At 36.2% G+C, this 14,162-nt stretch overlaps 1 protein-coding gene across 1 annotated transcript; it reads left to right on the top strand.

Annotated features, from left to right (window-relative positions):
• The first annotated feature begins 713 nt into the window (after positions 1 to 713).
• On the top strand, positions 714 to 9,031 carry LOC120532032. The gene is made up of 5 exons (XM_039757945.1): positions 714 to 976; positions 1,070 to 1,228; positions 1,837 to 1,929; positions 2,074 to 2,352; positions 8,981 to 9,031. Exons 1-5 carry the CDS (start codon positions 848 to 850, stop codon positions 9,029 to 9,031), a joined length of 711 nt encoding a protein of 236 aa, XP_039613879.1. The 5' UTR covers positions 714 to 847.
• The last annotated feature ends 5,131 nt before the right edge of the window (positions 9,032 to 14,162 follow it).

Here is a 14,162-nt window from a genome sequence, read left to right on the forward strand (position 1 = left end):
CCCAGTGTAAAAAAGTTTGTTGTTCCAGCATTTCTGTGTTAAATGTTTAGCTTGACAATCGTTTCTTCATTGTGTGGCGCAGATGTGAGTTCTATTTTTCTTTTCGGTTCAAATGTAAAAATCAGCATTGTGAGAATTAATAATCTGTTGTTTGTGTGAGTTTTCTTTTGCGCAATGCGCATTTCCTGCGAGAATGTTCTCGATTTATGAGGTTTGGACACGTGCATGAGTCCACGACTCCAAAATCTGTAATTACTAACGTTTTATAGTCCCGACTTAAGGTAAGTAAATGCATTTACATGAGTAGGACTTTTCTTTGTTGAAACCTATATAGTTAAAAAAATCGGGGTACGATTTATTAACAGTTGCCACGCGAGTAACCTTACTAACTTCGACGACCATCGATGATAACCTACTGCCGAACGTAAAGATTTTTATGCGTTTAATGTTAGCTTGTGTTATTTGCAACGTGTAATGATGGCGGGTCCGTTAACTACGGAAGATTTTAATGACTGTAACAGAATCTGAAAATGAATTATTATAAAATGAAAGCTCAGTTGTGCTTATTGTCGTGGCTTTTTATCAAAAGCCACACTATTGCGTTATTTCCTTCTTTCCTTTTTTCACTATAACAGCTTATGTTTTTATACCTCAAAACCCGACATCAGGACTTTGTTCACTTAAAGTTAGCGGTCTGAATTCCTGTAGTAGCTGCGGTGACCGACTCAAGCTTTTTAGGCACCATACCAAAGTTGCGAACAGAGACTGGAAGCAGATGATTACATAGTGGATTGGGCAATAAGAGCGTACAAGGCAGCAGCTTGTGGATGAAGTGAAGAAGAAAAATATGAACCTGGACCTAGTCAACACCAAAATGGACCTCACTTTTTCCCTGAGAAGAAAGGAGATTGTCATGGATGAACCACTGGTCTCTGTAGTCCAACAGAGATGGCCAGGCCTTTTCATAGAGCAACAGGTGAGTTTTTTCTAATCTTATAATTCAATTGTTGAGTAGCGATGCTAGTATCTTGAAAATAAGTACATTATTAATTTCTGAATTTTGTTACAGGTATATGCAGAATTTTATCGCATTACCCAGGTGCAATTGAAAGAAACATTTCTGACATCCTTGGACAAGTATTCGACAGCTCTGATCAAAATGTACAGAGCAAATGGAGGCAAGACAGCACATGAATTGAAATCACTTTTAGAATTACTAGATGAACAGGTACGTAATAAGGATCAGGAAAGAATTGTTTTATAGTCATAAGCATTAACTTAACATAGCATGTGGCAGTGTTGTAATTAAGGCTGTTAAACTGTTTGCTTATGAAGGTGCATGTGGCAAACCCATAGACTGTTATCAAATGCATGCAAAATTATTTTATAGAACAAGCTAAATTATACTGTATATGTTTATATCTGAGTCATTGGCACTACACATATTCCCTCCAATGTCATGGACTACAAATTCATAATGTATTAATTTACAGTTTTCTTTAATGGTGAGATTTACACAAACAATATTTTACCAGAAATAAAAGTACATTCCTGAGCTATTCTGTTTATTATAAATTGAAATTGCCCAGGTTAATAGCATTTTTTTGTTTGTTTCTGGATGTGTGCATACATTTTGAATAATTTGCAGATGTACAAAATCCTTTCATTATTTGGATTCATTTAACAAAGATGGACTTTTGTATATAGTAAGGAGGAAGGAAATATATCAAATATATTTAGTTGTTTTGTTTAAGTTTTCTTACATTGTCGTTTTGTTCAAACATTATTTCTTTGTATATTCTAACTCTATGACTATCATTCTTGTTAACTTTTCAGACAATGGATGTTACCACACACAAGAGGGCAACGGTTCTACAAGGACTACCTCTGTACTTAAGAGAATACAAGAAGTTATCAACAACATGTCATGTGAGTTCGGTTGGAAATGTAGAACTAAATGATTAACAAACAAGAAAGTTAAGTTGGTAGACAACCTTTCACTTGGCTTTCGAAAAGAGTCAACTATGGTTTATTTTTTCACACCTTATCTATATCATTGTTCTATATTTTTAGGATACAGACTCCCTTCAAATATATACAAATAAAATGAAGATAGGAATATTGGAGGTTGTGAGGCACCATGAGACCCATCCGGGAGCTGCACCAATGAATGTGGCTGTGGTGATAGAAGGTCAAGTAGTAATTGAAGAGCTTGTTGACTTCACAACTGCATTTGTCATACTTGTTGGTCTTCTGTATGCTCTAAACATTCAATACCCAAAAGAACTGAAATACACTTTTGAAACAGTGCAGAAGGTGTTTCTAAATATTGGAGACTCATACTCACATAGAGTATTGTCACTCAAAAATATGCTGCGCAAATGTTAGACAAATGTGTCTCAAATCTGCAGAATAGGATGTGCTTGTATTTTGATTTTAGATTAAGTTAGCTATATCTACTTTTCTTTGTGTGAAATTCTTTCTCCGTTGCAAATTAGTGTTAATGTTATGACAGAATCCCTTTACCCTGTTCAGGTTCTGTTCAAAAAGACATTTTGGAATTATTGATGTAACACTTTTCAATTTAAGATTCCACAACATCAGAGATGGCATGGCTTGTGGTTATTAGTAATATGTTATTAAGAAAAAATTTGAATGCACTGAATATAAATACATTTATAGAAGTGATTTTCATATTTCACATTGTAATAATAATGTAATGCCATGTCTAAGAAAATAAAGCTACATTATTTTCAAAAAAGCTGTTTTTTCTTTTTTGTTAAAATGGAATATGTTGCTCAATATAGTCAGAGTTCTTAAGTAACTGATTACAATGTGCTTTTTGAGTTTGCAAAAAATAAATATATTAATTTCTTGAATTACTACCTTGAAGTTTGCCTAAATTTACTTACGTTTATTCAGCATAGGTTTTTTAGTTACGCCAATTAGAGATGACATTGACAAAGCCTTAAAATTTATGTTAGATGGGCTTAATGCTGTTTTTACATATTAGTTATTTCTACTTGAGCTAATTTAATTTTCTTAGTTTGGCATAGAGTAGCTTATATCCAGTGAACTCAAATTTTGTAATTGGCTGGATTTGTCAATATAATGTTGGGCAAACTCAAAAAGCACATTGTAATCAGTTACTTAATATTTTTTAATTGGGAGTAGGATTGATTTTTTACAGTGTGTGTATGTTCATCCATTTGTGTCCATGTCCAGGTTTTAATAGCTAGTATATTTGCTGCCTAGTAAAATAAAATGAAAGGTAGAGCCGTGCCACCTTCTGCATTAGGTCTTTGTAGGGTCGCAATTTACATACATGGATGTTTTGAATTCCAAATAAATGAGGTTATAGTTAAATCTAATTTCTTGAAAAATGATTTATTGATGTATATTGGAATGTTTTGAAATAAAAAAGAAGCTTAGGAAGGATATTCATCTTAACAATGTTAAATCTTCCGGCTAAAGTGAGATGAAGGGTAGACCATCTATAAGTCTTGCTTGATTTTTTCCATACAGATGGCAAAATGTTGTTGAAAGAACTTTTTGTTTATTTGTGATGTTTACCCCTAGGTATTTAAACTAATCTGCGATGATAAAATGGAAGGTATCCAACCTAATATGGCGTGCTTGAGAATTCACTGGAATTAGCACACTTTTGTTCTTTTGAAATTCTGTTAGTGCTGTTCGAACTGCAGGCACAGTATTTTGTGGATCTGATATATACAATGCCATATCATCTGCATATAGAGAAATCTGTTCAAGCCCTTCTCTCAAAATCCCTTTTAACTCATAAGCATTTCGACAGTGAACTGCCAATGGCGATTGCAAAAAGCAGTGGTGACAAGGAACATCCTTGTCTGGTACCACGTTCTAGTTTAAAGTAGTCTGAATTAATGTTGTTAATACAAACTGAAGCTTCTGGATTGGTATACAGTAGTTTGGTCCATGCACAAATGTTTCGGGCCAAACCCAAATTTCTCCTATGTAGTAAAAAGGTAATTCCATTCAACCTTATCAAATGCTTTTTCTGAATTCATTGATAATAATATCTCTGGGGTGTTTGACTTTGCAGGTGAATATATTACATTAAACAGGCGCCGAGGATTGGAAGCTAAGTGTCTGCTTTTAATAAATCCAGTTTGGGCTTGAGATATTATCAAAGGAAGCACTTTCTCAGTCCTTCTAGGTAGGACTTTGGAGATTATCTTAAGAAAAGACTTTTCATTCATCAGAAGCTATTTTATTTCTGATGAATGAAAAGTCTTTTCTTTTAAAATAAAGCTCAGACAATGACAGATTGTGTCCCAGCTCTTAACTGTGCAGTGTGCAGCATTTGCATCCACTGAAACCACTCATTCGTCCAAATCCTTTTGGTCTCGCTAATGACCCATTCTGATTGTGCATACCTACTGCTTTATTCCTGAAAACCTTAAACAGTGAACATAGAAAATAAATAATTTCTTAGTATACAGTTTCTTGTTTGCATTTATTTTCACTTAACACTAGAATTACCAGAGCCTACAAAAAAACTCGTAAATCCGTCCCACCTTAAATCGCTTCTTAAATTCGTTCTCACCTCTCCGCCAGCATCATTTGTTAATCTAAATGTGCTGATAAAAGAAAAGCTGCAAGTAGCCGGCTATTCCATCCCCCCACCGACTTAGAACGTGCACGAACTTCTCCCAGCTCATGCCTTGATTGATTTTCTGGGAGTGAAGTGGAGCTTTAGAGTGGAAATAATAGATTGTTGTTTGGAACACATGCATTTCATGTCTGTTCCGTTTCTACAGTAATCTGTGTAAACACATTGTTAAAACAGAAAAGTTTTTTATATTCTAGTAGTAGATGACAAAATGTAGGCATAAACTATATAATGTATGAAGCCTGAAGTCCAAATATCAAAGAAATATTTTCACAGAAGGTACTATAGTAGTAGGTGGTAATATCCCTGGTTAGTAGCAACTAATAATCAATATATCAGCATGATGTGTGCTTTATATGTCCATAAGGACATTGTGTACATGGTCTGTTTATGTTATAACTACATACTTACACATAGATATTCGTTTGCTTCTATACAAAATTATAAAAGTATTTTGGCATATACTAGGAAAACATATTGGCTATTGTTGAAGATTAAACAAGAATTATTGTAATCTATAAGTCAAAGTATTTTCTAATGTTAATGAACAGGGACAAAATAGAAAATAAAACATACAAGATTTTTTTATAAAACCAGGGTCTTGCTACATTTTCTTTTTGCTGAAAGAAGCAGTGATATGAAGGGGTTGTTTTCTGAAACAGGATTGTTTATTGGACAACTTTTTTTAAACAATATGAATAGGAGTGCAGTGAACCCTCCCAAGTGTGGCTACCCCTTCAAAAGGCAGTCTGACTGCACTGCTGCTGGTTTAAAGGAATATTCCACTCAAAAATATTTTTATATGTTACTTACCCCATGTGGTTTATAGTGTTGGCCACCTCTCCCCCTCATTTACTGTTCAAGATTCTTGTCTTCAAAAGCACAACACTGCATGAAAAGGCTTCCTGTTTGTGGACTACTTTCATTTTCCAGAGGTATTTAGGAATATTTTAGTAATAAGTGCATTATGTATATGCAAGTGGTGAGCATGTGACTGGATGACTTGACAAGTGGGTTATGTAACACAAGTAATGTGAAAAGTTTGAAGAACATTTTTGATATTTTTTGCTGTTGTTGGGTTTTGGGCACCATAGGCTTCCCATTCTACAGTATATGAAACATTGTTATGTCTACTTTTCTTAAAATATGAGACTAAAAAATTTCTTGGTTATCACTACATATCACATGGGATAGATAAGTGTTTCCCAACCTCGGTCCTGGGGTCACACTGTGGCTGCATATTTTTGCTCCAACCAGCTTCTGTTTTTAATTGGACTCCTGGGCTAATTAAGCAAACTGTTATTTCCCAAGTTCTGTGTTTGGGGAACAATATAGAAATTAGAAAACTAAATTTGGTAAATATATGTATATAGTGTCGCAGATGGCTGGGGGGGCGACCCGGCCGGGATGCCCAGGAGGACCGGAGGAGGGCTCATGCCTCCCCAGACCATGTGGGGGCGACCGTCCTGGTGCCTATTGGGACCATGGGTACAGAGCTTTGAAGCTCAACCCTGTTCGGGCCCGTGGCCACGGCCGCCACACCCAGAAGCACTGGGGGGAAGAGGAGCAGGGACATCCGGAGTGCTGCCGGGGATGCAGCCGGCACTTCCGCCACACTGGGGAGTGCCGGTGGAAGATTGCCGGGAAGCACCTGGAGCACATCCGGGTGTGTATAAAACGGGCCGTCTCCCTTCATACGATGCCTTGAGTCGGGAGGAAGTAGGACATGTTGGAGGAGGCAAGGAGGCAGCCTGAAGAAGTGAGGCATTGGACTTGTGGCCTGGACTTTGGGGTTATGTGGCACTTATTGTATATAAATAATGGTTATTAAACGTGTGTTGGGTGACTTTGGCGTGTCCGTCTGTCTGTGTCTGGGCCGACAACCACAATATATATTAAAATGTACCAAGCAGTTATATGGGAATGATGTATTTTTTTCTTTTTAACAATATTTTCATCTTAATTTTCATTCTACTTTTCTACGTGTTCTAATTGTTTAATTAATCCATTATTAACTGATTAGTGGGTCTGATGCTAAAGTAGTTTGCCAGCATGTCTGCTCTGCTCATTTTTAATTGTCATTAATAAGATACAATGAAGGGGAAAAACTGCACAGAGAAAGGGCAAAATATAATGAAATCAAGAAAAGAGAGTTAAGCATTTAAATCAATAGCAAAAGCAGAAATATTTCTAAATGTCTTATAAATGAGAAATCATGCTGCTATGCTTTTCTGAATCTATACTAATAAAAGGCAAAGCCCTCACTCACTCACTGATTGACTCACTCACTCACTCACTCACTCATCACTAATTCTCCAACTTCCCGTGTAGGTGGAAGGCTGGCAGGCTCATTCCTTACAGCTTACTTACCAAAGTTGGGCAGGTTTCATTTTGAAATTCTACGCGTAATGGTCATAACTGGAAGCTATTTTTCTCCATATACTGTAATGGAGTTGATCTCGATGGCCGTGAGGGGTGGAGTTTGTGTGACATCATTACGCCTCCCACGTAATCACGTGAACTGACTGTCAACGCAGTACGTAGAAAACAAGGAAGAGCTCCAAAAAGCGCTGAAGAAAACATGCATTATATAATTGAGAAGGCAGCGAAACAATAAGAAGCGAGCGAGTGACATATACAACCATATTCATGAGTGCTGCTACTTCAGAAACAAAGCACGGTGTAAACCTAAAGTTTAAATTAAGTTCATAGACAGGTTGCCGCTGGCGTTTGTCATGCCCACAGCTAATGCGGGATACAAGTTTAATGAGATCATTTGTAACTAAGTTAAAATTTCAGGTGAAGGGCTGTGCTTATGTAAATTCCAAGAGACTGTGTTTGTGGGGGGATTGACAGTTAAGGTGGGTGGGGGAGTCACGTCATCATCTCCCCTCCCATTCACCTCACTTCTAACGCAGTCTTGTGGAACCAACTTTGTCAGGCTGCCACCAAATACTCACAGAAAAATCCACAAGTTCATACACACGCTGTCTCTAGAGTTTCTCCACACTCTGAATCCTCCAGGCTCTACTTACAAAAGGTTACATTGACAATCATGTTACGTTATTTTTAAAATGTTTCCTTTTCTTAGCACAAGTACAGCTGAGAAGCTTCGATACATGTGTTCCATAACGCGTTCAAAAATAACGCATTTAATCACACTTTGCATTCCAAGTAAAGGGGAACTTCTGTCAATGCATGATTTCCTGGTACACCGATTACATTGATGCACACATCAGAGCTACAAAAACGTAACAGTTGGAAGAAAGCGCGTTGCTACGACTGATTGGAGGAAAATTTCATTTCAAAAGACTACCCGACGGAAGCCTTGATAAAAGCGTGGTTTTGTGCACATATATATACTGTATATATACTATATATATGTGTGAATATGTTTGTGTGTGTGTGTGTATATATATATATGTATATATACATATGACAGCAACACTCATGATAATGACAATGTCAATCATTACGTTATTATTAAAATGTTTCCTTTTCTTTTTCATTACTTCTTTAACACACTACTTCTCCGCTGCGAAGCGCGGGTATTTTGCTAGTGTAGAATAAAAGAAAAATAATACCAGCTAATTAAATAAGATCAGTGTTATCAGGTGTTGTCACTGATTAGGAATCTGGTTGGAACAAAAACCTGCAGCCACAGTGTGTCCCCAGGATTGATGTTGGGAAACACTGGGGTAGATAACATAAAAATATTGTTTTGGAATACAATATTTCTAACTGAAATTTATTATGCCATCAAGCCATTGAAACTTTTCTCCAAACCATGTTACACGCACAGCTGAAAAGCTATGTATTGTTAGACAAGGGACTGTTGTATTTGAGATGATATTGATGTGCTGTTTTCCTGTGTTTTAACAGCTGTTTGTTCCCAGAAAATGAAAAGCATTAAAAGCAGAACTAAGTCTTGTTTTTGTATGTGACTTTTTTGTCAAGGTGTATATATATATATACTGTATATATATATGCAAGAATTAAGCAGAAAGCATGAAATAAAAAATGTGGCTTATTTGAGTGGGTGTACTCTCCCTGTCAACTATAATGCTGTCTCTACTAAAGCAGTTAGATATAAGGTGAGGGAGGATGATGTATTTAATACCGAGTCCAATTATTATCTATAAGGAATATGTTACATTAATCTTGACAAAATTCAATATAATGAAATGAATAAATATTAACAGCACTTTTTATAGAAGATTTTTATCACCCATGGGAGGAATTAACACAGGGCTTAAAGCTGGGGTACTTACTAATCAGAAGATTTCTATATTTAAAGTAACACTGATTGTGTTTTTTGCATATTCTTAGGTTAAAAAGGAAGAGAAGCTCCAGCTAGACAGAGATATTCAGTGGATTTAAAACAGAGGTGTTGTCACTAAGTATTCTGGGTAATCAATGGATGCCTGTCTACCAGAGATGAGGAATCTGCACAGTTTTATGCTTTGCAATCTCCCACAAGACAGCCAAGCACCTCTGCTTCAGCTGACTGCTTAATCATTCCAGAATAAATGATGAATCACTCATTGCACAAGAAGAAAGAAAGACATTCAGCTTCAGTAATATTAACTGTATGCTACTCACATTTACAAACTCTACCTCTGACATTCTGATCCTCTGATCTTTGGGTGCATAGTGTTTCTTAACCCCTAAGCTTCACCTCCAATTTGTTTGCCTGTAAAACCCAATGCATGTCCAGTTTCTGACAGCATGTTTCCTGATTTACCCTCAGCTCTGAAAAACTTAGACTCCAAAACCACTCTAAGTTGGTCTCCTAGCTTTACTGTACTCAGGGTATTAACTCTTTTATCCCCTTTCAACTTCATAAATTAAATAGTGAACGTATAACTTGTGCTTGTTTTTGCAGATCAGGACCTTCTCTCAAAAAAAAAAACTTATTTTGTCATTATGTGAGAAGCACAAAGTAATGTTCCAATATTTGGTAAAGTAATCTTAAAAATTGCAGTTGCCATAAGCCTTCAGAAAGTAAAAACATCTAATCATTCTAATATCTTCCTGTTCGACTCAATTTATTTTTTAGTTATTTTCATTTCAGACTTCAGGTTTAGAACATATTACACGGAAAATGTATTCTCAAATAACAAAAAATATAATACCATACAACATTTGCAAATGTATTCTGCATGCACATGTATCTATTGTATTTAAATCTACAGCAGTGCATTTAAAATAATGTTCTGTGTTATTTTGGCTTTAATGACACTACCGGAAGAAAAAGAGGAAGGTTAAAGTTACTTATAAAATAAACTCAGATTATTGCATGCAGGCATCTATTGTGTACTGCAGTACCAGGTATCTATTAACTATATAGTAAAACACTAACGTATTTGTGTCCAGTTCCTCAGAGCGATTTGATTGGTCAGTGGCTTTGGTGCCATGATGAAAGAGTAAGTGTAAGATGCACGATAGAGTCGCATTCAAAGAAAACAAGTATAAAACCAAACAGGAGGCGAGAAAGGTGCCTCATAAATAATGAAGGAGTATGAGGCACAGGCCTTACAGGAATATGTTTAAAAATGGGAGCACTGGTGAAATGTTGTTCACACACATGGGAATATGAAGGAAAGGCGCTAAAGGTACGTGAAGGGCAAGAAATGGCAAATATTTTTGTAATTGTTCTTTTACCCGTCTGTGACTGGTACTGCGGCTAGTTGTATATAGTGAGTGTTTGTTCTGCCCTGTTTTTAATAATTTTTTATATTTTGAAAGCACCTGTTTGATTTTTCATTTATCACGTTCATCCTGAATACAAGTTGATACATGAAGACAGCAGCAGTAAAAAGACAAATGATAAGTAAGGGTTAAAATTGGGTAGAGAAGAGTAAGGTGGTCAAAGCTTTGGTTAGTGTTGTTAGTATGAGCTCAAAAAGACAGAAGTAAAATTTCCAAGTAGCAAAGTGTAGTTTTTATTATTTATTAGTTAATTTGATTTTATTTCGAAAGGGAAACCATGTAGAAAACTCTATCCTATATACAGTTACTTCTGTTTTTAAATAGTTTTGCCATCCTCCATAAAGACATTAATTTCAAGAAATCAATGTTCCAGTAATCCAGTAATGTATATACACATTTTAAAAATTTTATAGTTGCTTTCCATTCACACTTGAAAACTCAGCAAACATCCATTAGACTGCCATCCTAAGAGGATATGTAGAAAGCATTTCACAGAAAGCAAATAACAAGTGATCGAAAGCATAGTGTTACTATTGTATCTTTCCTATTCTGACAAGAGATTGTATTGATTTTATGCTGCAGACACTTCTTTCCTGTCAGCTACCAACAATCATGGAATAACAACTTACACTCCTGTCACTTGCATGACACGACTAAGCTGCTATCAAAGAAAAGAGAAAGCTGGGCTTTCCACCATTAATTTTTTTTTCCAAGTAAAATGCCTTTTAGAATACTGGTGGTCATAATGTTTTTAATATAAGTTTACCGAATACTTACAGACAAATAACTGTCTTCTTTCAGCTTCATTTTTAAATACATTCTATTAATTTGAAGGGTTGCCTTACAAAGACTTTAATAACAAATCAGTAAGACATACAATACTACAACTAGGATATAGCACTGTCTTTCAGCTTCAAGTTTACTTTTTGCATTTCCAGTATCAAACCAGTGTACATTCTCCCACTAACACATTAAATAATAGTGTAAATAACTAGAAGTAGAAATTTCATTCTTGCAATTTATTGAACAACGCAAAGTAGAGACAAAGTAAACAACAAACAAAAATGCAAGAAATATGTGCAATCCGTAGTATAAATATTATATTTCGAAATGTTAGGCAATCACATTAATAGAATTTTCAGGTAATGCTCCCTTTGAGGATAAAAATAGGTTTTAAAAATAGAGTTTTCATACTTACAGTTTATCCCTGTGGTGACTGAAATACTTTATTATAGAACACAGATATTTGCAGAGGTGGGTAGTATCGAGTTACATTTACTATGTTACATTTACTTGAGTAACTTTTTAAAAAAATTGTACTTCTAAGAGTAGTTTTACTGCACCATACTTTTTACTTTTACTTGAATAGATTTGTGAAGATGAAACGCTACTCTTACTCTGCTACATTGGGCAACACTCGACTCGTTACTTTTTTCCATTTACACATTACACTATATTATTGCCAGAGAGAAGCGGCCAGTGGATTTATTGCATGACTGTTTCACAATCAGATGTAGCAATAATAATCTTAAGACTCCGTTTCACCAATCAGACGTAGCAACAATAATCACATGGCTCCATTTTACAAATCAGACGTAGCCATGCAGTCACATGACCACACACAAGCTGTGACAGCATAAATACTGCCTGACTGCTGTGTCTGTGTATAGGAGAGTGGCAGATCCTGCTACAATAAATAACCGTGCTGTTCCTGTTTCAAGCTGAAAAAGATGGCGTCGCTAAAGTATTGAGACTCAGCTTCATGCTTTGGGGTGCAAGACGGGGACTCACACGTCACACCACACACACGGTCACAATACTGTAGTAAACAGTATACACTTGTATGGATGTAGACTGTATGAGTTAGACACACTGACTGATTGCCCACAATCCCGCAGCAAGAGAGAGAACCATCAGCTCAGTTGTGATCACGTGACGCTCGGCAGACAAAGAATATACAGACTACTCGTATTGGAAGACATTGCTCATTTATCAAGTCAAAATTTATCAAAAATTTTAGCCCGTATACTGTAAAACACTCGCAAACCAAATTACTTGCAATCCAAGGTTCCACTGTACATGAAAAATGAGAGCCAACTCCTGCTGAAGCTTAACCACCACTTCACTGAGTGAAGAACAAGCACGTTTTAACCAAACATGCACAGACATAGACAGTCAAGGTAAAGAGACTTCTTGTACGTGCAGAAGCTGCCTTGTTGTAATGTTATTTTCTATCAGCTGTGCTATTTGGAGGGCAAACGCCTATGCAGTATTATACTGTCAGTGTACAGTATATCTTGTTACTGTAAGTCATTTGCACTCTTCAAACATACATGTTACCTACTGTAGGTATTGGCTTCAAAAGCTTTGTTGTGAAAAACTGAAATTTGGAACTTTGTGTTATTTGTGCATCTTTATTTTGTAAAGATGTTATTTATTTTTTATTTTATTATTTGGAAATAGCAGAATTTGCACATTATTTTATATTTATGTCTGTCTTATTACAACATTTCTAAAAAATAAATAATTTATTATGATCAGTTACTCAGTACTTGAGTAGTCTTTTCACCAAATACTTTTTTACTCTTACTTGAGTAATTTTTTGGATGACTACTTTGTACTTCTACTTGAGTAATATTATTTTGAAGTAACACTACTCTTACTTGAGTACAATTTTTGACTACTCTACCCACCTTTGGATATTTGTCTATAGATCTATGTATATGGGATGCATAGAAAGGTGGCTAATTTTGTAATAAAATGAAATCTGATAGTTATTTATTATAAAATTATAATGGTATTATTATTATATTAATATGTATGTGTCTATATATATATATTGTGGAGGATGGCCGGCTGTTTATCCCGGTCAATACTTCCAAGCCGCCAGGTGGAGCCCTCCTTGCAGAATGGAGGTCCCCAGAAGACCAGCAGGGCATCATGGACAATGGAGTTTTTATGCACCGCCCTGCTGGATGCCATGGGGGCCACGAGAGGGAGCTACAGGGAGGACCGAAGAGTTCTTCGTGCCCGATGACCCGGAAGTTCGTCATAGGAAAAGCGACGGGCTTCCGGGGTGAGAAAAAGCATTGTTTACCCTGACCCGGAAGGAATAAGAACTTATGGACTGTTGGATTGGGAACAATTCCGGGTCGGGGGATATAAAAGGACTGTGGGAGCTCCCAGACGGTGAGCTGAGTTGGGAGGCAGGGTGGCTAAGCGTCTGGGAGTGGAGGATTGGTTTATTGTATTTTTGTGATTTATTATTGGAGAATTGTGGAGAGGAGCGTGCTTTGTGCACATAATTATTATAATAAATAATTATTTGGACTTTTATCTGGTGTCTGACGTGTGGTCCGAGGGTACAAGGGTGCGAGAAAGCACTTAATCTGTCACAATATACATATATATACATATATATATATATATATATATATATATATATATATATTATGCAGTATCTCCTAAGTAATACAAAGACTACATAACATAATGTAAATTTATGGAACTTGTTAGCGCTTTTTAAGTTTTTATTCAGTTTTATTCTCTCAGTCACGTTCAAGCTCCCCCAATCTAACACTGCTAGTTTTCAAATACAGACATGCTATAACAGAGGTGAACTCAGATGAGGATGAGGGTTCTACATTGGAGAAAGAGAACAGAAGAAAAGAAAGAAAGAAAGAACAGAAGAAAAGTATGCTCGCACATAAGAACAATGCAGCTGCACCAGGCGTAAAGGCAAAAGATGGCACCATTTGGATGCAGCAACTGGTTGGGCGTCTTTCTGCCCATCAATGTG

Source organism: Polypterus senegalus, chromosome 7, assembly GCF_016835505.1.
Source record: "Polypterus senegalus isolate Bchr_013 chromosome 7, ASM1683550v1, whole genome shotgun sequence".
Classification (NCBI taxonomy): domain Eukaryota; kingdom Metazoa; phylum Chordata; class Cladistia; order Polypteriformes; family Polypteridae; genus Polypterus; species Polypterus senegalus.